The sequence below is a fragment of the Hylobates moloch genome, unplaced genomic scaffold (genome assembly GCF_009828535.3).
Source record: "Hylobates moloch isolate HMO894 unplaced genomic scaffold, HMol_V3 SCAFFOLD_5, whole genome shotgun sequence".
In the NCBI taxonomy this organism is placed as follows: Eukaryota; Metazoa; Chordata; class Mammalia; order Primates; family Hylobatidae; genus Hylobates; species Hylobates moloch.
In genome coordinates, this window is record NW_026652280.1 from 133,713,893 (window position 1) to 133,738,782 (window position 24,890).

At 41.3% G+C, this 24,890-nt stretch overlaps 2 protein-coding genes, 2 non-coding genes and 1 pseudogene across 5 annotated transcripts in view; 1 reads left to right on the top strand and 4 right to left on the bottom strand.

Moving 5' to 3' along the window:
* Positions 1-4,275, top strand: part of DIPK1A (divergent protein kinase domain 1A) — a 124,519-nt gene extending 120,244 nt beyond the window's left edge. Inside the window, exon 5 of one of the 2 annotated variants that reach the window (XM_032155347.2) lies at positions 4,064-4,275. In XM_032155347.2, the coding sequence (XP_032011238.1) occupies positions 4,064-4,141 (78 nt within the window). In that variant the 3' untranslated portion in view covers positions 4,142-4,275. Of the gene's footprint in view, positions 1-2,261 lie in introns of both variants that reach the window. The other variant, XM_032155346.2, reaches the window with a different exon arrangement.
* LOC116470072 (small nucleolar RNA SNORA51) lies at positions 418-541 on the bottom strand (annotated as a pseudogene).
* A 216-nt stretch (positions 4,276-4,491) lies between the features above and the next one.
* RPL5 (ribosomal protein L5) lies at positions 4,492-14,754 on the bottom strand. Its single transcript, XM_032155348.2, has 8 exons — positions 14,627-14,754; positions 13,284-13,353; positions 13,081-13,196; positions 11,815-11,949; positions 10,323-10,525; positions 9,085-9,262; positions 6,096-6,184; positions 4,492-4,646 (listed from the first exon to the last, which is right to left on the bottom strand). The coding sequence occupies exons 1-8, from the start codon at positions 14,627-14,629 to the stop codon at positions 4,547-4,549; spliced, it is 894 nt and encodes a 297-aa protein (XP_032011239.1). The 5' UTR covers positions 14,630-14,754; the 3' UTR covers positions 4,492-4,546.
* Positions 5,879-6,011, bottom strand: LOC116470051 (small nucleolar RNA SNORA66). Its single transcript, XR_004248482.1, has one exon. It is a non-coding gene; the product is annotated as a small nucleolar RNA SNORA66 (small nucleolar RNA).
* Positions 9,335-9,429, bottom strand: LOC116470035 (small nucleolar RNA SNORD21). The gene has a single exon (XR_004248466.1). It is a non-coding gene; the product is annotated as a small nucleolar RNA SNORD21 (small nucleolar RNA).
* Positions 14,755-24,890: the final 10,136 nt, after the last annotated feature.

Consider the following 24,890-nt stretch of genomic DNA (forward strand, 5'->3'; position numbering starts at 1 on the left):
TTTATTTATGATAGCTAAAAATGTACAGATATGAGGAGGGAGTTCATTAATTAATCGGAGTGCTGTACAGTTTGACATGAAAATTAATTCAAAAACGGTGAAATAAAATGAGTATACTCTTAGAATTGTGGTTATGAGAGGCTGGGAAGGGTACAGAGGAGAGGAGGATAAGGAGAGGTTGGTTAACAGATAGAAAATTACAGCTAGATAGGCAGAATAAGTTCTAGTGTTCTATAGCACTATAGGGTAAAGGGATTAATAATTTTTGGATATTTTCAAAAAACTAAAAGAGGATTGTGAATGTTCACAACACGGTGATAACTGTTTGAGACATAAATATGCTAATTACCTTGATTTGATCATTACACATTGTATGTGTGTATTGAAATATCACTCTGTATCCCATGAATTTTTTTTCTATGTGCTCCCATTCACAATACAGACAAGGCACAGGGCCTGGGCTGAGGTGTACATGGGAGTTTACCTCCTCATTCTATACAGTCAGTATAAGAACACAGCCTGGGGTAAGCACCAGGAGGCCTGGGGATTTTTTTTTTTTCTGTCTTTTTTTAAAAGATGGTTGGTTTTTTGTTTTGTTTTGTTTTGGCAGGGTCTTGCCCTGGTGCCCAAGCTGGAGTGTAAAGTGGCATGATCTTGGCTCATTGCAGCCTCAGCCTCCTGGGTTTAAGCCATCCTCGTGCCTCAGCCCCCCAAGTAGCTGGGATCACAGGCGCACCACCGCACCTGGCTAATTTTTTTTTTTTTTAGACGGAGTCTCGCTCTGTTGCCCAGGCTGGAGTGCAATGGCGTGGTCTCGGCTCACTGCAACTGTGCCTCCTGGATTCAAGCAGTTCTCCTGCCTCAGCCTCCCAAAGTGCTGGGATTACAGGCGTGAGCCACTGCATCCAGCATTTTTTTTTTTTTCAGCAGAGACGGTTTTTTGTTTGTTTGTTTGTTTGTTTGTTTTTAGCATAGACAGGGTTTCACCATGTTGCCCAGGCTGGTCTAGAACTCCTGAGCTCAAGCTATCTGCCCACCTTGGCTTCCCAAAGTGCTGGAATTACAGGCTTGAGCAATTGTGCCCCATCAGTATCCCATAAATTTGTAGTTATTACATGTCACGAAAACTAATGGGAAAAAAGCATAGCAGTTCCTCCTATAAAAAAAAAAAAAGATACTCTGCAAATTATTTTTTTAATTTAAAGAAATACCAATATAGGCCGGGCGCGGTGGCTCACGCCTGTAATCCCAGCACTTTGGGAGGCTGAGACAGGCGGATCACAAGGTCAGGAGATGAAGACCATCCTGGCTAACACGGTGAAACCCCATCTCTACTAAAAATACAAAAAAAATTAGCCGGGCGTGGTGGTGGGCGCCTGTAGTCCCAGCTACTCAGGAGGGTGAGGCAGGAGAATGGCGTGAACCTGGGAGGCAGAGCTTGCAGTGAGCCGAGATCGCCCCACTGCACTCCAGCCTGGGCAAAAAAGCGAGACTCCGTCTCAAAAAGAAAAAAAAGAAATACTAATATAAAGATTAAATAGAAATAAAAGAAAGTTTTAGGAAAAAGTTTTATTTTCATTGCTTTTATTTTCACTCAAATTTTTTATTTGGCCATTTTACATGTATTTCAGACTAATAGAAATACCTTTTAACCTTCATTATTGTAATACTACTATTTGAACAAAATAATTATTAATGTGATAAATACAAAATAGGATAAAATAATTAGGCCAGGAATGGTGGCTCATGCCTGTAATCCGAGCACTTTGGGAGGCTGAGGTAGGAGGATCACCTGAGTCCAGGAGTTTGAGACCAGCCTGGGCAACATAGTGAGATCCCCATCTCTAAAAAAAAGAAAATAATTTTTAGTTGACCCTTATTGTAACTTTGATGTAAGTACATTACAGTACAATTTTTCAAGTCCACATATGAGGCGGTGGTTTTTTAATGTATGAATGAGGAATAATTACTTTGTTGGTTAACTATCTAAAGGGCCTGAAGGGGACAGGGGAGTTAATGGCCATTTCCTAATAAACAGACAAGTATTTTAAAGTGGGTTTTACTGCAGTTACATAAAGTATGGTTCTAGTTCACTTAGGAAGCATCATAAATATTTGGAGATATAATACATTAAGTTCCTTTATGGGGATTCAGTACCAAGATTATTTCTAGCATGGTTAATAATGCCCATAAAGGAACTTAGTATGTCGCATGGGAGGTATTTTTCATTCCTTCTGTATAACTAGCCAAATTCTTGACAGGCAAAATTGGGTGACCAAGGAAACCTCTCTGAACTGGTTAATCTCATCTTGACGGTGGCTGATGGAGACAAAGATGGCCAGGTTTCCTTGGGAGAAGCAAAGTCAGCATGGGCACTTCTTCAACTGAATGAATTTCTTCTTATGGTGATACTTCAAGATAAAGAACATACCCCCAAATTAATGGGATTCTGTGGTGACCTCTATGTGATGGAAAGTGTTGAATATACCTCTCTTTATGGAATAAGCCTTCCTTGGGTCATTGAACTTTTTATTCCATCTGGGTTCAGAAGAAGCATGGATCAGCTGTTCACACCATCATGGCCAAGAAAGGCAAAAATAGCCATAGGACTTCTAGAATTTGTGGAAGATGTTTTCCATGGCCCCTATGGAAATTTCCTCATGTGCGATACTAGTGCCAAAAACCTAGGATATAATGATAAGTATGATTTGAAAATGGTGGATATGAGAAAAATTGTGCCAGAGACAAACCTGAAAGAACTTATTAAGGATCGTCACTGTGAGTCCGATTTGGACTGTGTCTATGGCACAGATTGTAGAACTAGCTGTGATCAGAGTACAATGAAGTGTACTTCAGAAGTGATACAACCAAACTTGGCAAAAGCTTGTCAGTTACTCAAAGACTACCTACTGCGTGGTGCTCCAAGTGAAATTCGTGAAGAATTAGAAAAGCAGCTTTATTCTTGTATTGCTCTCAAAGTCACAGCAAATCAAATGGAAATGGAACATTCTTTGATACTAAATAACCTAAAAACATTATTGTGGAAGAAAATTTCCTACACTAATGACTCTTAGTTCATTTGGACATAATTACCATTTTAAGAAACTTGCCACTTTCAAAGAACAATTTTGAGCATTTAAAAAAAATGGCTTCAGATTCCTGCCAGTTACACAAAACTCGTTCCCCCCAGGCCTGAGAAGCCATCAGTATGTGATTACTGAAGTAATGGCAGGTGTAGGATCAACAGGTCCCCAAGATGTCATTCCTGCCCTTTTAGAAGCCCTATTACATCTCTGAAGTACATTCATTGTGTAACTATTTTGACTGACTTTAAAAACCAATGCTGTGAAAAGCTTCATTCCATAAACATCAACAGTGAGTGATTTGTAGATTTACCCTAGCCAAAATACAAATGCTGGAAGCATTGTGTTTGCATTGAAGCTGCTGTTCAACAAGAAAATTTATAAATTTACTAATGTCTTAGCATGGTAAAGTTTGCACATTAACAGAAATTAAAACTGCAAAGCAGGTTAAACTTGCTTCTTTATAAACAGATGTTGGGTTTATGGCATGGTTTATTGTATTGAAGACGACTTAAACACCCATTTTTAACCTCATTCAGACATCAGCTGTTATGTGTAGCTTCACAATGGTTCAAGTGGCTTACTTCAAGAAATCTTATACTTGACAGTACACCAATTTTATTGACTAAAAATGGATGAACTTACTTACCTAAAGATTCAAAGGGCCCATCTTAGTATCACGCAGCTGACTGAGCCCTTCAAAACTGACATCTTAAGGCCCAATCAAGATCCACATATCCTGATTTTGAGCTATGTGAAAGTGGGACTGTAAGTGCAAGACTAAAATAAATTATAGCAGACTTTTTAGTAATAACTTTCCATTTTCAAACAGTGTATCCTGTGGGCCAAAGGGCTATTTCTTAAAGAGGCATGCAAATGTATTAATCTGATGTTTTTTTCCCCATGTAAGGTTTAGTATTTGCTCCTCTTTCATATTATTTTCACATGTATACTCAGATTTGGCATGTACCTTTCAACAGCTCCATAAAATTAAACACCTTTTGGAGAAAAGATCCAGTATTTTCTGCTCAAAGTGGACGTGTCAAAAATCGATGTGACCCTTCACTGGACAGCTTTCTCTCAAAACTTTCAACGCTATGGATTAGCACCAGTTTTGTTTAAGGTACTTTTCCCATTAATCATCTGGTTATAATAAATGGATGGAAGAAATACTTCCCAGTGATGGTTGGTCTGTTGCTTGCCAGATTTTTAGGGAGAGCTGTTCATCATACAACATGAGGGATAATGACTCCTGTCAGGTAAAACAGAAGCCCAAGAAATAACTTTTTCTTAAAAAGTTACACTTGTCTTCTTGGAGAAAAAAACCTGTCGACTCCTTTGCTTTTACAAAATATTTCAGGGTATTTCCTACAAGGTTCATAAGAATAAGCGCTTAACACAGAAATAGTTGCTGTTCATAAGTTTATTGTCTATATCTGAAAAATCATAGAAAATTGTTTGGTTTAGCTCTCAGCAGCCCGCTCCTGAGCTCTGAGGAAGCTTGCCTTCTTTTGAGCTACCCGATCCTTCTTCTGAGCAAGGGACATTTTGGGACGGTTCCACCTACAAAAGACAGGAATATATATTTTTTAAACTATAACTGAAGAGAATAGAGAATATTTAATTTAAAATTTTAATTTTAATAAAATTAATTTAAAAAAATTTTTAATTTTAATAGAGAATATTTAAGACTTTGCAATCAGAAGGAGGTTAAATAATCCAACTTCGAATACTTATGTATGATCTTAAGCTAACTTTCCCAAACCCCAACTTCTGTGATGTCCTACTACCATAGGGCCAAAAGTCAAATAGAAGACATGTTAGATTCAGCAATCCCACTTCTAGGTATTTGCCCAAATGTTTTGAAATCAGTTTGTCTAAGAGAGTGGCACTCCCATGTTCACTGGAGCACTATATATTAATAGCAACAGATAAATGGATAAAGGAAATGTGGTATACATATACATAATGGATTATTACCCGGTCTTTAAAAATGATGGAAATTCTGTCATTTGCAGCATGAATGGAAGTGGAGAATACTGTGCTCAGTGAAATAAGCCAGGCACAAAAAGACAAATACTTCATATTCATGGCTCACGCTTGTAATCCCAGCACTTTGGGAGGCCGAGGCGGGCGGATCACGAGGTCAGGAGATCGAGACCACGGTGAAACCCCGTCTCTACTAAAAATACAAAAAAATTAGCCGGGCGTGGTGGCGGGCGCCTGTAGTCCCAGCTACTCGGAGAGGCTGAGACAGGAGAATGGTGTGAACCCGGGAGGCGGAGCTTGCAGTGAGCCGAGATTGCACCACTGCACTCCAGCCTGGGCGACAGAGCAAGACTCCGTCTCAAAAAAAAAAAAAAAAAACAAACAAACAAAGACAAATACTTCATATTCATATAGAATCTAAAACAATGGAACTCACAGAAGCAGAGAGTAGAATGGTGGTTACAGAGGCTGGTGGGTGCAAAGAATGGGCAGATGATAGTCACGTATAAAATCTCCAACAGGAGGAATACGGTTTTTAGTTCTATTGCACAGCATGATGAATATAGAGTATTGTACATTTCACAATTAAGAGAATAAATTTCAAATGTCACCACAAAGTGTTAAGTATTTGAGGTGAATATGTTAAATACACTGATTTAATTACTACACATTGTATTTGTGGTCCATCACATCACTTTATGCTTACATGTTAAGTATTACTTTCTATTCCATTTAAAGATCAAAACATGAAAGATCAACAAAAAGCAACTTGTCAGCCAATAAAAAAATGCAGTAACCAGTACTTAGACTGTACTAGGACAGAAAGAGCCACCTCAGTAGTGTCTGAAGCTAACACATTTCCATCACCAGAGTTACTTTTGCAAACCTGGTTCCCTTCGCTTCTGCCACATCATGCAGAGCTAGTGATCGAGTTTGCACAATTACACCAACAGTCTGCCCCACGTGGGAACCATTCCCAACCTGTTTTCTTAAAAAGACAAAAAAAAAAAAAAGACAACATACCTCTTCTTTTTAACTTCTTTCTTGGGCTTCTTTTCATAGACCGGATTCTCTCGTATAGCAGCATGAGCTTTCTTATACATCTCCTCCATCTGAAACAAAGGAAAGCAAACAGTACTTGGTTTCATTTCATATGCCCTACTATATTAATGCAACCATAACTTATTTTGTCCTTCTAAGCCAGATTCTCAAAAGGAACTAAACTAAATCAATGTTGGTAAACACTTTAACTTCTAAATGTAACTCACATTTTCGTAACAAATTCCCAATTTTTGCCTTATGCAATGTGAATTATCACTATTTATAAAACTCCATCTTACTCAAGATAAAAATCAGGCCAGGTGTGGTGGTTCATGCCTGTAATCTCAAGCACTTTGGGAGTCTGAAGTGGGAGGATCACTTGAGCCCAGGAGTTTGAGACCAACTAAGGCAACATAGTGAGACCTGTGTCCACAAAAATATTAATTAGCCAGGTGGCAATTATTAATGGTGGCATGCACCTATAGTCCCAGCTACGGGACTACACTTGAGTCCAGGAGGTCAAGGCTGCAGTGGCACAATCACAGCTCACTGGACCCCAGCCTAGGTGACAGAATGAGACCTCAACTCTACCAAAAATTAAAAAAAAAAAAAATTAGCAGGGCATGGTGGTGCACACCTATAACCCCAGCTACCTCGAGAAGCTGAGGTGGGAGAATTGCTTGAGCCCAGAAGTTTGAAGTTGCAATGAGCTGTAATTGTGCCATTGCACCCCAGCCCGGGAAACAGAACAAGATCCTGCCTCAAAAAAAAGTAAGAAAACAAAAAGAAAAATCTGCATGTACTTCTGAGAAATTCAGCCACACTTCTTGAGTCACTCTAAATCAAATTTTTGTCTGCAGAAACAAATATTGCGCTTCTCATTTTAAATACTGTCTGGCCTAGATTCTTTCATTCAAGAACAAGTGCCAAAAGTATTAAGATATTAAGATGATGAACGTATGGGACCAAGAGTCACAACACTGACATAGCTTAACTGAGACCAAGGACTGGACACAGGCCAACAAGCAAATTCATCTGTCATCCCACAATCCCTAGACTTTTGTTTTCCATCTGTATCTCACAGGGCTTTAAAAGTAATTCCCAGCATTATGTACCAAGGACCTCTTCTGTCTTTCACTACCACCAATCCATCCCTACTATCTAGTGGTAATATAAGGCCTTTAGGACCAGAAAGACGTCAGAAGTTTTCCTGAAAAGCCAACCAATCAGATATTTTATTGGGCAATTTTTTGTTTTTTGACATGAAGTCTCGCTCTGTTGCCCAGGCTGGAGTGCAGTAGCACGATCCCAGCTCAGTGCAACCTCCACCTCCAGGGTTCAAGCAATTCTTCTGCCTCAGCCTCCTGAGTCGCTGGGATTACAGGAGTGAGCCAACATGCCCAGCTAATTTTTGTATTTTTAGCAGAGACAGGGTTTCACCATATTGGCCAGACTGGTCTCAAACTCTTGACCTCAGGTGATCTGCCCGCCACAGCCTCCCAAGTCCGGGGATTACAGGCTTGAGCCACCATGCCTGGCCACGGCAATTTTGTTCTAAAACTCACTGAAAAAAAAAAAAAATGCTGCAACTTTCTGAATATCTAATAATTATAGCCCACTACAGACTATGTTGCAGTAATCCAGGTCTCTAAAATTATTCATTCAATGTGGAGATGTGATTACTACATGCATTTGCATAAAGATTATTAAAGGAAAATAATGCAAAAATGCTCACTGCATTTGAAACCTCAACTACCTATACCCATTTGAAAGTTAATTTCCCTACCTCTTTTGGCACTCTATTATAGCTGTTCACTAATAAATAAATCCATTTGATGACTTCATATATAGTCATTCAACAAATCTAAGCACCCCAGTTCCTTCCAAGACGTCAGACAAGTAGACATGTAGATAATGCCATGAATTCAGGTAAAGACCACTTCCCGTTGGAGACACATCAGATGTCTGCATAGGATTTCAGCAGGCACACAGGAGGATAGAGGCCACTGTAGATAAAATTAATGAGCCAGCTAGAAAAATACATTAGCTAAAAAGTAGTCTAGCTGAAGGAAGGCACGTATACAGGAAAGCATTAGGAAGTAAATATCTGAAAGCACAAACTGGGAGTCTGAAAAGTTCTGAGCAAGTATGACATGACTACATAAAGATATAGGTTAAGAAGTAAATTTTGCAAGACTAGTAGAATCATAATCCAAAAGTAAACGACCTCTTTACCAGGATGAAGTCGTAAGTAACAGAAATATAGCGCAGTAAAAATTAACATGCACCTACATTACTGATAAAAAACTACTCCTTTTCCTAACTCAGAAACTCAAGCTATGTGTTTATTCAGCCTTTACACTGTATCCAAAGCATAGAAATAACAGAAAGTGATCATTTCCCAACTACTGTTTTTAAAAATTTTCCTAACCAATAGCTATGCCAAAATAGAAGCTACTACACACTAACAAAAAAGAACCTGGGTCAGGAATGGCTCTCATCTGTAAGCCCAGCACTTTGGGACTCATTCTTGCAAACATGGCTCCCCTCATTTCTACAACATCATGCAGACCCAGTGATCAAATCTCCTTTCCTGTGTACATGTCTGAGATAATTGGAAGTCCAGAATATAGCACACATATGCTATGAAGAGCTTTCCTCCCAGATGGTATCAAAATAAGTGAAGTTTATTATCTAGCACCTCCTATCAAACAAGGCAGATTACAACTATGATTACACGAATGACATCTACAAATACAGAACAGCCAAAGCATAAAAGATAGCCAAATCTTCAGATGCGTGAAGTCTCCCACGCTTGAGCATCTAAAAGATTACTAAAAGAATGTTGACAAGTCTAGCTCAGTACTAACCTGAAACAGACCTAAATAAGAATGTTACCTGCCCCCAAAACAAGTAATAAACCTATTTCTATAAATTAACCAATATAGGCATTTTTAGGTAAATGTTTTACCATGTCTGGAGTTACGCTGTTCTTTATGTATTGAGAGAACTGTTTCTTGTAAGCATCTTCATCTTCTTCCATTAAGTAGCGCATGTAATCTGCAACATTCTGGCCCATGATGTGCTTCCGGTGTACTTCTGCATTAAATTCCTTGCTTTCAGAATCATAACCAGGGAATCGTTTGGTACTAAAATAAAGTTATTCATATTTTAGTATAGACTCACTTAACTTAGTTTACTAGTAAGAATTTACTTTAGTAGCTGCCATCAGTCCCGTCTTGAAACAATTATCGCATCATATGCAACCAAAGGACCAACTACTGACTGCTCAGTTAGTGGGATATCATCATTCAGCAGCTCATCTCTGAATTCCAGGACAGAAAAGAAATTCATGCTACAAACACCTTTAAAAGCCATTACCAAGGCTTTCTACCACTACAAAATTAGTAATCCAGCATATCAGCACAGGAAGGAGTTTCATAACTTATACTCTAAATCCTTTAATTTTCAGTGGGTACATGGGAATAAGTGATTTCTCCAAGATCACAGTTAATGAAATTGTCAAGTGAGAATGCTCTTGGTGTACTTGCAACTAACTACCCCCACCCACCTCCATATCATAAAAGCAAAATTTCAGTTGGGTTGTATTTTAGGCTTACCAAAAATTACTATTTCTTGGTTAAATCACCAAATGCTAAAATATTCATAAGAAGTTAATAAATCAAGATGCACAGACTCAACAACAAAAGTATCATTAAACCAGTGGAACTACAAATTAACCTACTTAACTTCCCAAAATGGCCTACAATTTTATTCCTAGTTGCAGGTTAGAAATCTTTCATAAGCCTTTTCCTCAAACTCCTTATAAAATTCTAGGATCCACCTTTTTGCATAATTCAGTAAATCATTTTTATTCTGATTGAAAAAAGAAAGTGCATGGGGAAAGAGGATGGAGTTGCTCATTTCTAATAAAAATTAAGTCATATGCAAAAGGTAGTGGTTTCAATCCCATCTCTTTCACTAACTGGCCCGAAAAATTTGGGACAAATAACTCTGGGCCTCAGACTCTTAATTTATAAAATGGGCTATAATTCCTTCCTGCCCTACTAGGTTCCTCCTGCATGGTACCTAGGCATATAGCAGGCATTCAATGATAGCTACTTTAATTCAGTTATCACCACAGTCCAACTAGTTAAAAACAAAGAAGTACCAGAGTCCAGGCACCAAGGTCTTAAATAGTATTCTTACCTGTGAGGGATAGACAAGCCTCCATCCACAGCTCCCTTCAGGGCACCAAAAACTTTATTGCCAGTGGTAGTTCTGGCAAGGCCTGCATCCAAATAGCAGGTGAAGGCACCTGGCTGACCATCAATGCTTTCCACATTGTATTCATCACCAGTCACCTCCACTTGGCCTTCATAGATCTTGTCCATGCCAAACCTATTGAGAAGCTATTCAAGAAACCAATGTAAATGCTGGTTTGAATTATTCAAACTGCTCTAAAATTAAAATAGCTTATGTCATAACCATAAGGACCACTGACATCTGGAAGAGAAAATTTCCTTCCACACCCACCCCTTTCACCAGATCCACTTGTCATGAATTTTTAAATGCTATACATAAAAAAAATTTTTTTGTTTTATGACTTTTGCATCTTTGCTACGTGTCCACACTTGACTTATGCAGCAATCAATGAGAATGCATAAACTTGATTCTTACACTTACAATGTCCCCTCCATTCAAACATGTTTATAACCAGCGATGAGTGGGTTGTGTCATCAACCTTGATCACATGCTTAACAATTCCATTGCAAAACAAGGTAAAAAACTGAGATAATAAAAACAAGGCAAAATCCCATCTTCATCTACCAGCAAAATAGAGCATATATAGGAAACGCTGCCAACCAGATGGAAAAATGTTTAAAACAAAAATGAATCTTCCCATCAATGACCACTCTCCAAAATACTAACTAAGATTCTCATTTTTTTTTTTTTTGAGACAGAGTTTCGCTCTTGTTGCCCAGGCTGGAGTGCAATGGCGTGATCTCAGCTCACTGCAACCTCTGCCTTCCGGGTTCAAGTGATTCTCCTGCCTCAGCCTCCCAAGTAGTTGAGACTACAGGCACACACCATCATGCCTGGCTATTTTTTTTTCTACTTTTTTAGTAGACACAGGGCTTCACCATGCTGGCCAGGCTACTCTCAAACTCCTGACCTCAAGTGATCCACCCTCCTCGGCCTCCCAAAGTGCTGGGATTATAAGTGTGAGCCACCGTGCCTAGCCAAGATTCTCCAGTTTTAATGTGCATATAAACCACTTGGTACATACTATCAAAATACAGATTCCAGAGGGTCTAGAGTGGAGTTCCCACGAGTCTGCATTTTTAATGTTTGCCAACATTCAGAATGTATACCTAAGTAGCAAGAGTCTTCATTGTCCAATTAAGTAGTCACTAGCTACAAGTGGATTTTCAAATTCAAGTTTACATACTGCTGGAACTCAATAGCTGCAGGTCGCTAGTAGCAAAACCACTGGACAGCAAATTACAGATTTGTGTCATTGCAGAAAATTTTATTGGAAAAAGCTGACCTAGACAGACGAATAAACAAGGCAGAAACTGGAAGCAGGCACTCTCCTGAAGCACAACTGAAGCTATCTTATCCATGTCCAAACATCTTACAGGAAACTCTCCAAGCAATGAGCCAGAAACTACATCAATTAAAGTCATCTTGTACATACCCTGCGGGCCAGCAGCAGGCCAGTACAATATGCTGCAGCATAATTTGTCAGGCCAACCTTCACACCATATTTTGGCAGTTCGTGTGCATATGCTGCGCAGACTATCATATCCCCCTCTATACGGGCATAAGCAATCTATAGTAAGAGAGAAACTAGGTTAGTAATCTGTTGCTTTCACTGTCTTATTACATCTTAATTATTTCTTTTCAAGGGAATAAAAAAACATTGATGGACATAGATGTGCATCACTTAAAATGCTGAAGACTTCTAGCTGGGTTACCAGTAAATTAGAGGTGCTTAAAAAGTGAAAGAGGAATACCCAAATATTTCAATCATCTTTTGAACTAAACATAACTAAATTCAGCAAAGTCTCAGGAACCTAACGTTTGTCAGAACTTGGATACAGAGGAAGACAATGCCTTCACAATCAAAAAACTATTTGCCCAGGAAACAGGTGTGCCTACCTGCTACAAAATATCAATAAATCTTAACTCTCAGAATTTCTTCTAGTTGTAAAAGCCCAGGATTCTAGCTTTCAGAGTCCAGTGAGAATGCTCTTAGTACAAGAGCAAACTGACACTTCCTAAAGGTCTTTCATGCGGGAGCCACCTTTGTACATTTTATTAAAACCTATTTCAAAGAATAAGCAGAACAATCTTAAAGCCCTGTTTAACTCCCAACTACCTTTTCAGTGGTTAAGTGGCATATAAGGCCATATAGGAAAATCAGGACAAACCCTACCTATTCTTCTACTGAAATTGGGATGGGCAAGAACTTCTTACTTGCTTCTAATCTCCCCACCCCACACACATAAAATAGGTTTCAGTCTCTTGCTCTGTCACCTAGGTTGGAGGGCAGTGGTGTGATCTCACTTCACTGCAGCCTCAACCTTGGGGCTCAAAACAATCCTCCCACTGAGTAGCTGGGACTACAGGTGTGCCCCACCATGCCCAGCTAATTTTCTTACATTTTTTGTGAAGACAAACTCTCACTATATTGCCCAGGCTGGTCTCAAACTCCTGGGCTCAAGCAATCTTCCCAAAGTGCTGGGATTACAGGCATGAGCGCCCACGCCCAACCAAGAGCATTTTTAAAAGTACCAATTTCCCAGGCTCCAATTCTAGACCTACTAAAAGGAAAAGAAATTATTCACTGGATGCTTTTGGAGGTGCTAGACAGCCTTCTAACACACACACCATGTGCTTTGCTTCCCAAGCACAATTTCTCTAGCAATAAAAAAAGGGGAATGTCTACAATACAACTTACCTGACAAATGATATCTCTGTTTGTTACACGAACTATCATCCTGTATTTGGGTGTGTTGTATTTATTTTTATCTTGTATCACCAAGCGTTTCCGAGCATAATAATCAGTTTTGCCCTCTGAAAGAAAAAAAATAATTGTAGAAAGGATACTCCACTGCATCTGCAAAGCAGATTAATATTGTAAACACAAAAAGGTGACAGTACCTCGTCGTCTTCTAAATTTCACTTGGTATCTCTTAAAGTAGGCCTTATTCTTAACAACTTTAACAAACCCCTTAAAGAAAAAAGAATGTTATTAAAACTTTGATAATGTCTTAGCCTATGATACTTTTGACATGAATTAACCATGTAACAAAGTAACACTTGAACTTTAAGAGTAAAAAACAGACAACTGTCACTTGTAGAATCCCAGGTTCACAAGCAACTAGGGTCAAGAATCTTTTTCCTCTACTTTCCATGTCACAGACTGGTAGTTTTATAAAACAATAAAAATGAATCCTTAGAGAAATACGGAATAAAAGAAACATACAAAATGCAGGCCCCAATTTATTACATTTAACAGGTATAGAATTGTTACGTTGCTTTCAAAAGGTTTTAAACGCTCTCAATTCCCATACTTGTTTCTTCGAGGACCAGCACCGGTAATTGTGCCAAACTTTTGCGAAGCACTGCTCTAGACAGCAGTCAGTGGTGCCAAACGTCAGTCTGTTCGGAACACGCTATGTCCCACTTCGAAAACCTAGCCTCAAATAACAACTACATACATACCTCTCTCGCTTCCCACGTTATGTTTTTCAAAAGCCTAAATTACCTGCCACAAAGCTTAACTGGGCAAGAGCACATTCAGCAGTAATTCCCCCACTAAAACAGCACTGTTCCCCGTCAGCTAAAGCAACATTTCATCCCACCCTTGGAACCCTACCCGAATAATTAAAAACTCATCCAGCGACAGACTCTAGAGAATGAGGTAGGAGGCACGTATTCCATGTTAAAGGAGCTTCCGGGGCCCAGGGACCCCTCGGCCTCCAAGCTCCACTGACAATTTTGGCTTAAAAGCCACTTGCTCGGCCCACGGGCACAAGCTTCCTAAAAGACTCGCCGGCTCCAACATTCTCCCGGAAAACCCACGAAGTACTCGGTACTCGGAGGTCGAGTGGGACCCAAGGACCTGCAGCCCTCCTCCATTCTGGCGTTCCCCAGCTAGGCTGAGGCCGACTGCTTGCGACCTCTCACGCCCGGCCGCTTGCCAGCGCCCCCTCACAATAGACGGCAGTATCCCCACTCAGGCTGTCTACTAAACTCACCCTTCTCCCCAATCCGCCGTCCAAGCTCACGCTATCCTTCTTCGCCAACCCCTCCCCCCAAGTTCGCGCACCAGGCGGCAGCCATTTAAGGCCACGCTGGGAACTGCACCTCGACCAAGGCAGAGCCAGCAATCTAACGCCATCTGGCCCCTGCGACGCGCGAGACGGGCCCTAGGCTGGCGTACGGGCAAGAAAAGGGAACCTCCGTGCATCTAGAGCCGCGAGACTGAGGCATCCACTCACCATCCTGCGGAACAGAGACCCGCGTCCGCGGCTCGACAGAGACCTGCAGGCCCGGCGGCGCTAGGGGGGGGAAAAGGGCCACATCCCTTGCGCAGGCGCAGTATGTAGCGCGGACGGTCACGCCAGTGACGTGTAGAAGAGAGAGGGCGTCGGCCACAAGGCGTTTTACCTTCCGCCCCCTGCTGGCAGGAGGGTGAATGCCTGCCCAAGCTCTCAAGGTTCCAACGCTCGGGGTATCTCACAGGATCCGTGCGGTGAGGAGGAGCAGGGAGGGTTACTGGAGCCTTTCGCTTTCTTTGCGACAGCGTTTTGTTTTGTTTTGTTTTGTTTTGTTTTGTTTTGTTTTGTTTTGTTTTGTTTTGTTTTGTTCATAACAAACGTATTTTGCTTTTCTAAGAAGGAAAAAAAAATAAAATTAAATAGGACAAGTTTGCTTGTGAGCCCTCTTGCCTTCTCTGGGCTACTCATCCTGGTCCAAGAGCATACGGACCCACCCTCCCATCTCACCCCCAGGAAGCCTTCCCTGAGAGCCCCAAGCCTGGGATAGGGACCACTCCTCTGCCTTCCTACAGCAGCTTTCTACTGGCTTCAGCCCACCACAGACTGTCAACTTTTCGAGGTGGGCCCTGATGTCCACCTCTGACTCTCCAGCACCTAGCAGGGTATCAGCTGCTCACCGTCAGAGCTGGGAGAAGGGACGGCCAACCAGGATGACAGGGTTAAGTGACTCCAAAACACTGCCACTAGAATAAGTCAGAATTAGGATGCTAATTACCTCTGATTCCAACTCGTAATTCCTTATATAATAGGAAAAATAAACAGAGTCCACTATGGCCGATGTCAACAGAGCTCTAGAGGAGAAAACTTAAAACACTTTTCACAGGAGGTGTGATTCTATTTTTGTAGAGCCACCTTTGAAAGGGTAAAGAAAGAGGTATTCAATTCGTATTTACAGAAAATATTTACAAACCTTCATTTTGGTGGATTATCAAGTTATTAGCCTACCAAAGGTGCTCCATGTCTTGGTCAGGCGCTGCTTACATTGGAGGCAAAAGCATCAGGAAGGCTCCTAACTTTTGCATGTTTTAGGGCAAGGGTTCATAGCAAGACCCACATACTATTCATCTGAATATTTAGAACTCATGGGCCGGGCACGGTAGCTCAGGCCAGGTGCGGTGGGTCACGCCTGTAATCCCAGCGCTTTGGGAGGCCGAGGCAGGCGGATCACGAGGTCAAGAGATCAAGACCATCCTGGACAACATGGTGAAACCCCATCTCTGCTAAAAATACATAAACTAGCTGGGCACGGTGGCACGCACCTGTAGTCCCAGCTACTCAGGAGGCTGAGAAAGGAGAATCGCTTGAACCCGGAAGGCAGAGGTTGCAGTGAGCTGAGATCGCGCCACCGCACTCCAGCCTGGCGACAGAGTGAGACTCCAAAAAGAAAGAAAGAAAGAAAGAAAGGAAGAAAGAAAGAAAGAAAGAAAGAAAGAAAGAAGGAAGGAAGGAAGGAAGGAAGGAAGGAAGGAAGGAAGGAAGGAGTCATGAAGCAGGCTGGATGTGCTGGCTCAGGCCTGTAATCCCAGCACTTTGGGAGGCCAAGGCAGGAGGATCACTTAAACCCAGGAGTTCGAGACCAGCCTGGGAAACATGGTGAGCCCCTGTCTCTATAAAAAATAAAATCCAAAAAAAGAAGTTATGAAACAAATAACATGTTAAATTAAATATACTTTATCATCCTTATCCCTCTCCTTCTTTCCTTTTAAATCCATAAAAAGAAAATTAAAAATATGTATACCTATTCTCCTTGGTCACAGTCAGGGGTCTGTGGCTAGCATGGCTGGCTCAGCCAGTGCAGTTGGTGACACCAGGAGCTAGGGGGGTAATTGTCCATCATCCTCAGCCAACAGCACCTTATTCAAGTGGTAAAAGTTAAAAATCACCAATAGTGGGACGAATTAACATTATAGGTTCACATCTGTAATCCCAACATTTTGGGAGGCTGAGCCAGGAGGATCGCTTCAGCCCAGGAGTTCGAGACCAGCCTGGGCACATAAGAAGACCTCTATCTCTAGGGAAAAAAAAAAGGAAAGGAAAGAAAAAATAAATTAACATTATAGGCCTCCTGATGCACTGAGAAGAACACAAAACACTTCCTACCAAATTTACATAATCTAATATAAAATAGTTATCTAATATGTACCAACCAAATCTAATCATGATGAAACTACATGTAAATCCAGATTTAGATAATTTTACAAAGTAACTGGCCTGTACTCTTCAAAAATGACAAGATCATGAAAGATAAGGAAAGCCTAAACAATATTCCAGACTGAATGGGACCAAAGTGACATGACAACTGTATGCAATGTGTGATTCCATATTGCATCCTGGACAAGAAAGGAAAAAGGAAAATAAGAAGGCTTTGTATTTCTTTTATTCAAAGGATATTGTCAGAACAATCAGTGAAACTTTACTGAAGTCTGGACTAGGTGATAGTAATGAATCAATGTTAAATTCTGATTTTTTTTTGAGATGGAGTTTCGCTCTTGTTGCTGAGGCTGGAGTGCAATGGCGCAATCTCGGCTCACCACAACCTCTGCCTCCTGGGTTCAAGCGATTCTCCTGCCTCAGCCTCCTGAGTAGCTAGGATTATAGGCATGCGCCACTACACCCAGCTAATTTTGTGTTTTTAGTAGAGATGGGGTTTCTCCATGTTGATCAGGCTGGTCTCGAACTCCTGACCTCAGATGACCCGCCCCCCCGCCCCCCCTGGCCTCCCAAAGTGCTGGGATTACAGGTGTGAGCCACCAAGCCTGGATAAATTCTGATTTTCATAGGTAGACTAGTTATGAATTAGAGTTCTTTTTTTTTTTTTAAGGTAATACACACTGAACTATTTTGGAGTAGTGGGCATTATTTCTGCAACTTAGTCTCAGTAAATGGCTTAGGAAAAAAATTACATGTGTGTATATACATATACATATATGTGCATGTAAAGAGAGAGATTAATAAGGCAAAAATGTGTTAAAATGGTGACAGTGGGGAACTTGGGAGAAGGGTATATGGAAATTCTTTGTACGGTTCTTAACCCAAGCAGTGGTTTTGAAATTATTTCAAAATAAAAAATAAAACATTGGCTGGGCGCCATGGCTCACCCCTGTAATCCCAGGACTTTGGGAGGCCTAAGCAGGTGGATCACTTGAAGTCAGGAGTTTGAGACCAGCCTGGGCAACATGACGACTCCTCATCTCTACAAAAAATACAAAAATTTTAGCTGGGCATGGTGGTACGTGCCTGTGGTCCCAGCTACTTGGGAGGCTGAAGTGGGAGGATCACATGAGCCCAGGAGGCAGAGATTACAGCGAGTCATGATCTTGCCACTGCACTCCAGCCTGGGTGATACAGCAAGACCCTGTCTCGTAAAACCAAAAAACAAAAAACCTGCTGCTAGAATGGGAGCTATTTATTATTTATTATTCCTCCTAGAATATAGCTTTTATTATTTGAAATGAAAGTGAACTCAGATTTGGCCAGGCACAGTGGCTCACACCTGTAATCCCAGCACTTTGGGAGGCCCACACGGGCAGATCACAAGGTCAGGAGTTTGAGACCAGCCTGGCCAATATGGTGAAACCCCATCTCAACTAAAAATACAAAAATTAGCTGAGCGTGGTCGTGGGCACCTGTAGTCCCAGCTACTCAGGAGGCTGAGGCAGGAGAATCTCTTGAATGTTGGGGGTGGAGGTTGCAATGAGCCAAGATTGTGCCACTGCACTCCAGCATGGGCGACAGAGCGAGACTCCGTCTCACAAAAAAAAAAAAAAAGTGAAGTCAGTTTCATCAAATATGTCAACCATAGATTACAAATAGACAATCAATTAGCAGCTGTCTCTGCTCTCCACCATGTGAGGACACAAGGAGGAGTCAGCAGTCTGCAGCCCTGAAGAGGCCTTCACCAGAACTGAACCATGCAGGCATCTTGATCTCGGACTTCCAGCCTCCTGGAACTGTGAGAAATAAATTTCTGTTGTTTATAAGTTAAAAAAAAAAAATGAGCAATTTTTCATTCTGTCACTGATGATTTATGTGATGATTTAACACAAATATGTGAAAAGATTTCTAAGATATTAACTATATAGTATGATTTTGAGGTGCCTACTTACTGCCCTAATTAGCTGGTTATGTATTGAAACCAGCAACTTTCATGATTATGATCAAAGAACATCTTAATACAAAATTTCAGCTAGGGGGAATAAGTTCAAGAGATCCATTGTACAATATGATGACCATAGTTAATAATAATGTAGAATATATTCTTGAAAATTGCTAAGAAAGATTTTAAGTGTTAAAATCTTAACACTTAATAGATTTTAAGTGTTCTCATCAGAAAAAAAATAAGTATGTGAGGTAATGCATATATTAATTAGCTCTATTTAGCCATACCACAGTTTATATATATTTCAAAACATGTTATACACGATAAATATGTCTAATATTTATTTGCCAATCACGATATTTTAAAAATATCATGTTATTTACAATTTTTTTTGTAATTGATTTTTGCTTTACATGAGAGTGTATAGGGCCAACTACTTTACAGTTGAATCTTCTTTATAGATATTAATCCAGTGGAAAAATTTGAAATGTTTTCTGATATAGGGTCTTGCTCTGTTGCCAGGCTGGAGTGCAGTGGCATGATCCTCGCTCACTGCAATCTTGAACTCCTGGACTCAGGGAATCTGACCACCTCAGCCTTCTGAGTAGCTAGGACTACAGGCCCATGCCACGAAACCTCACCAATTTTTTGTTTTAAGAGACAGAGTCTTGAGCCAGGCATGGTGGCTCACACCTGTAATCCCAGCACTTTGGGAAGCCAAGGTGGGCGGATCATTAGGTCAGGAGATTGAGATCATCCTGGCTAATACGGTCGGTGAAACCCCGTCTCTACTAAAAATACCAAAAATTAGCCTGGCGTGGTGGTGGGCGCTGTAGTCCCAGCTACTCGTGAGGCTGAGGCAGGAGAATGGTGTGAACCCGGGAGGCGGGTTTTTTTTTTTTTTTTTTTGAGACAGGGTCTCACTTTGTCACCCAGGCTGGAGTGTGGTGGTGCAATCTTGGCTTACCACAATCTCCGCCTTCTCGGTTTAAGCAATTCTCCTGCCTTAGCCTCCTGAGCAGCCTGGGTGAGAGAATGAGACCCTGTCTCAAACAAACAAACAAACAAAATAAAGATGAAACTGTAGCTAGGAAGCTGATTTTTATCTCCCAGGTCATCAGGCTGAAACTGAAGCATTACAGTCTTACAGAAAATGAAGACTTTCAAAACTCTGTTCAGTATGAACTAAGGGACATAGTCCTGTTACCAGATTAAAGCCCCTATGAATAGAAAGAAATGTCAGGCCAGGCGGTGGCTCACGCCTGTAATCCCAGCACTTTGGGAGGCTGAGGTGGGTGGATAACCTGAGGTCAGGAGTTCAAGACCAGCCTGGCCAACATGGTGAAACTCTGTCTCTACTGAAAATACAAAAATTAGCCGGGCGTGGTGGCGCACTCCTGTAATCCCAACTACTCCAGAGGCTGAGGCAGCAGAATCGCTTGTACCCGCGAGACGGGGGTTGCAGTGAGCCAAGATTGCACCACTACACTCCAGCCTGGGTGACAGAGTGAGACTCTGTCTCAAGGAAAAAAAAAAAAAAAGAAAGAAATATGAGGAAGCCCTGCAAACCTAAGGAAGGCAGTCTCAGGACAACTCTGGGAAATTAAACATCAATTTTTCAGGTAGCTAATATACAAAAGTCAAAATATTTAAGTAATTCTATAATATTTAGATGGCTTCCTAGAGGTGAAGTTTACAACAAGTCATAAAAAAGAAAGTTGGAATGCCCAAGGATTGCTAAACTTTAGAGGTCAATGCCACTTTAAAAGCAGTTTTCAGCCAGGCATGGTGGCTCACACCTATAATCCCAGCACTCTGGGAGGCCGAGGCGGGTGGGTCACGAGGTCAGGAGTTCGAGACCAGCCTGGCCAACATAGTGAAACCCCGTCTCTACTAAAAATACAAAAAATTAGCCAGGCGTGGTGGCAGATGCCTGTAGACCCAGCTACTCAGGAGGCTGAGGCAGGAGAATCGCTTAAACCCAGGAGGCGGAGGTTGCAGTGTGCTGAGATCATGCCATTGCACTCCAGCCTGGGCAACGGTGAGAGACTCTGTCTCAAAAATAAATAAATAAGTAAATAAAGTAGTTTTCATTCACCCTGCTTGTCTAATATATATATATATGTATATATATGTGTGTATATATATGTATATATATATGTGTATATATATATGTATATATATAGTGTGTGTGTGTGTGTGTGTGTGTGAGAGAGAGAGAGAGAGAGAGTTTGGGAGTGTGTTACAAGCTAGGAATCCTGCCTGAGAACTAAAATTGTGAGTCTACATCTTTTCTGGAATTATTGAAAGTGACCATGGTCTTATTTTGCCAGTTCATCAAGGTTTAAAATATATGACTAATGACAAACTTTATAAACCCTTTTGAGAATCTACCTGTTAAATTACACCAATGTCTGTCTCCCTCTTCAATTATCTGGGCATAGAAAGAGGACCTAAGATATATACATGAAAGCTCACCAAGTTCTTTGGGAGAAACAACATAAATTATGGATTTTTCCCTTAGCACATGACAATAAAGCCAACTTCTTCAAGGAAATATTGCAAACATAAAGGTGTAATTATATTTGTTATAGACAACCTCAAAGTGATGCTCATAATGCTCTTAGTCATTTTCATGTTTCTGCATGGGGTCAGCATCTTAGAGAGTCTGTGCTTAAAGGAGTCATCTGAATGGCACTTAGCACTGACGGCACAGCCATCAGATGAGTGTTTGAATACACAGAATGACTCCAGGAGCTCTGGTGGAAGAGGCAGGACAAGTACGTTAAGAATACTTGATAAAGGGCAAATAACACCAGAAACCCAAGTCACACTTGATGATTCTCTTTTTCTTAAGTTCCACATCCATATCCTGGTGGCTGTACTTTAAAATATGTATATATAAAATAGCCAACCATTTCTCATGCCCTCCACTGCTACTGCCCTGGTCCAAGCTACCATCATCATTGCCCAGGTCATTGCATTAACTTCAACAGTTCACTCTGCTTCAAACTTTGCCCTTCTACAGGTTATTCTCCACACAGCCCGACTGATATTTTAAAAATACAAGTCAGAGTATGCTATTCCTGTGCTCAAAATTCTCCAGTGGCCAAATTCCTCATCACAACCCACAAAATCCTACATGCTCTGGACTCCACATGTTTCTCTGACCTCACCTCTTCTCCTTTCATCCTTTCCTCATTCCATTCCAAATACTGGCCTCTAGGCACACTTCTATCTCAGAGTCAATGTACTAGCTGTTCCCTCTGCTTTGACTAGTCAGCCACCAAATATTCATTTGGTGTGCTGCTTTACTTCTTTAGGTCTTCTTTCCAGGAAGGCCTTCCCTCATCATTACATCTAAAATAAAATACCCCATCACTCTCTCTTCTCTGTATCATGCTTTTTCTCCACAGCTTTTGTTACAACCTAGGAATTGCACACTTATTTGTTAATTTGTTTAGTGCATCTACCCTCCCTACCCCAAACAGTCTGTGAATTCAGGAAAGGGACATTATCTGTTGCAATCACTGTTGTATTCCCAGCATGCATACCAGAGTTTGGTATAAAATAAATTTAATGAGTAAATGAAATGAGTATACTCTTATGGCAGGCACATTATAACCTTTCACCATTTATTTTAGTTGTTCCATTTATCAATTAGTATATAACAATCTACTTGAAAATATAGAGGCTTAAAATAATAACACTTTATTTATTTATTTATTTATTTTGAGATAGGGTCTCACTCTGTCACCCAGGCTGTAGTGTAATGGTGCTATCGGAGCTCACTGCAGCATTGCTCCCCTGGCCTCAAGGGATCCTCCCACCTCAGCCTCCAGAGTAGTTGGGACTACTGATGCATGCCCCCATGCCCAGCTAATTTTTAAATTTTTTGTAGAGATGGAATCTTGCTATGTCGCCCAGGCTGGTCTCAAACTCCTGGACTCAAGCAATCCTCCCACCTCTGCCTCCCAAAGTGTTGGGATTACAGGTGTAAGCCATTGCATCTGGCTTTTTAAATTTTTTTGTAGAGACAGGATCTTGCTATGTTGCCCAGGCTGGTCCCGAACTCCTGGGCTCAAGTTCTCCTTCTGTCTTGGCCTCCCAAAGTGTTGGGATTACAGACGTGAGCCACTGAGCCTGGCCTTCTAATTTTTTTTTAGACAGGGTCTCACTCTGTGGCGCAGACTGGAGCGCAGTGGTGTGATTTCAACTCACTGCAATCTTTTCCTCCAGGATTCAAGCGATCCTCCTGCCTCTGCCTCCCAAGTAGCTGGGATTACAGGCACACACCATCACATGAACCCAGCTAATTTTTGTGGGTTTTTTCTTTCTTTTCTTTTTTTTTTTCTGAGATAGAGTCTTGCTCTGTCACCCAGGCTGGAGTGCGATGGCACAGTCTCAGCTTACTGCAACCTCTGCCTCCCAGGTTCAAGCGATTCTCCTGCCTCAGCCTCCCAAGTAGCTGGGACTACAGGCGCACACCAGAACGCCCAGCTACTTTTTATATTTTTAGTAGAGACAGGGTTTCGCCATTTTGGCCAGGCTGGTCTCCAACTCCTGACCTCAAGTGATCCGCCCACCTCAGCCTCCCAAAGTGCTGGGATTACAGGCATGAGCCACTGTGCCCAGCTTAATTTTTGTGTATTTTTATTAGAGAGGGGGTTTTGCCATGTTGGCCAGGCTGGTCTCGAGCTCCTGACCTCAGGTAATACGATGTCCTTGGGCTCCTAAAGTGCTGGGATTACAGGCATGAGCCACCAGGCCTGGCCTCTACTTTTATTTGAGTTTTTTTTTTGTTGTTGTTGTTTTGTTTTGTGTTGTTTTGTTTTGACAAATACAGGTTTGCAGTGGATTAGGGGTAATTTGGTCTTGCTTGCAGTGCTTCTACTCACCAGAAGGAGGAGTGTGGCCAGCAAGCTGCCAGAAGATGAAGCTGTATTTCTAGGGGCAGAAAGAAAATTGGGAAATGAACAAATGACCTACTTCTTTCCATCTAAGTATACCTGAAGAAGGGTGCAGGCAGCTACTGGCTGCTGGCCTAAAATTTGGGAAGGGAAGGAGGATATTGGTGAAAGCCTGGGAGAAGCTTGCCAAGATTCATCTACTTCCAGTAACAGAGGGGCAGGAGCAGGTAAGTTTGAGTTTGTGTGTTTGTGGGTGTTTGGGGCAATGCCTCAGAGAGAGAAGCTGGCTAATGACAGGTCATTAGATGTCAGTAAGTGACTTCGCAATTCAAAGTGTTGCTATCCTAAAACCAGGAAGTAAGCACAGGATCTCATGTTACGCAGGTCATATTCATGTGCACTTCTGAGTTTGGTCCAAAAATATGGTATAACCTATATGTGTTCCACAACTGTCTTTTGCATTTTATCTTCTATAATACACAAATGGCCATTCTTCCTTCAGCTATGAAATTGATTTTACCTCCTAGACCCACTACCTCCTAATTCTTGCCCCTCTCTTTAACCCATGAATCCTTGCTGCCAGTCTTTGGTTGAGATAAAGACCAGCCTTGGGTGGGGACTCCTTTTTTCAAGAATGGCTGAGGCTATCAGTAGTAGTGAATTTATATATTCTCAATACCAAAAGGGGCTGAAACAATTCTTGGATGGCTTCAAGTTTGAAACCAACAAGTCAGAAAGACTCCAGACCATTTCAGCCCCCAGGGCCATGGGTAGCACCAAAGGAGAGAATGGGCTTTAGTATCTCCACAGTCTTCATTAGCACCCCCATCATTGATATAGATGATTAGTATTTTCTCAATTTCATAAAGTGCTATGTACATGCACCTTCAAGACCTGTTGCCTCACCCTGCCTTCCCACCTAGAAATCTGCTGTATGCTCCTGCTGTGTAAAAATCCTGAAGCTGTCCCTGGTTGGTTATCTGCAATGACCCATAACACTTGGCTTCCTGGAGTAGGTGCAATTGAGATTCTTTGAACTTTGCCCAATTTTAAGTCTAACACAACCAGTGTAGTTGCAGTATTTACATTGGAAAACAGGTTCTGATCAGCATTAGTATGGGCACAAATGGGTATAGTTTTAACTTACTAAACTAGAATGTTTGCCTTTAGATCACCATGTGTACTTTCTTTGGTC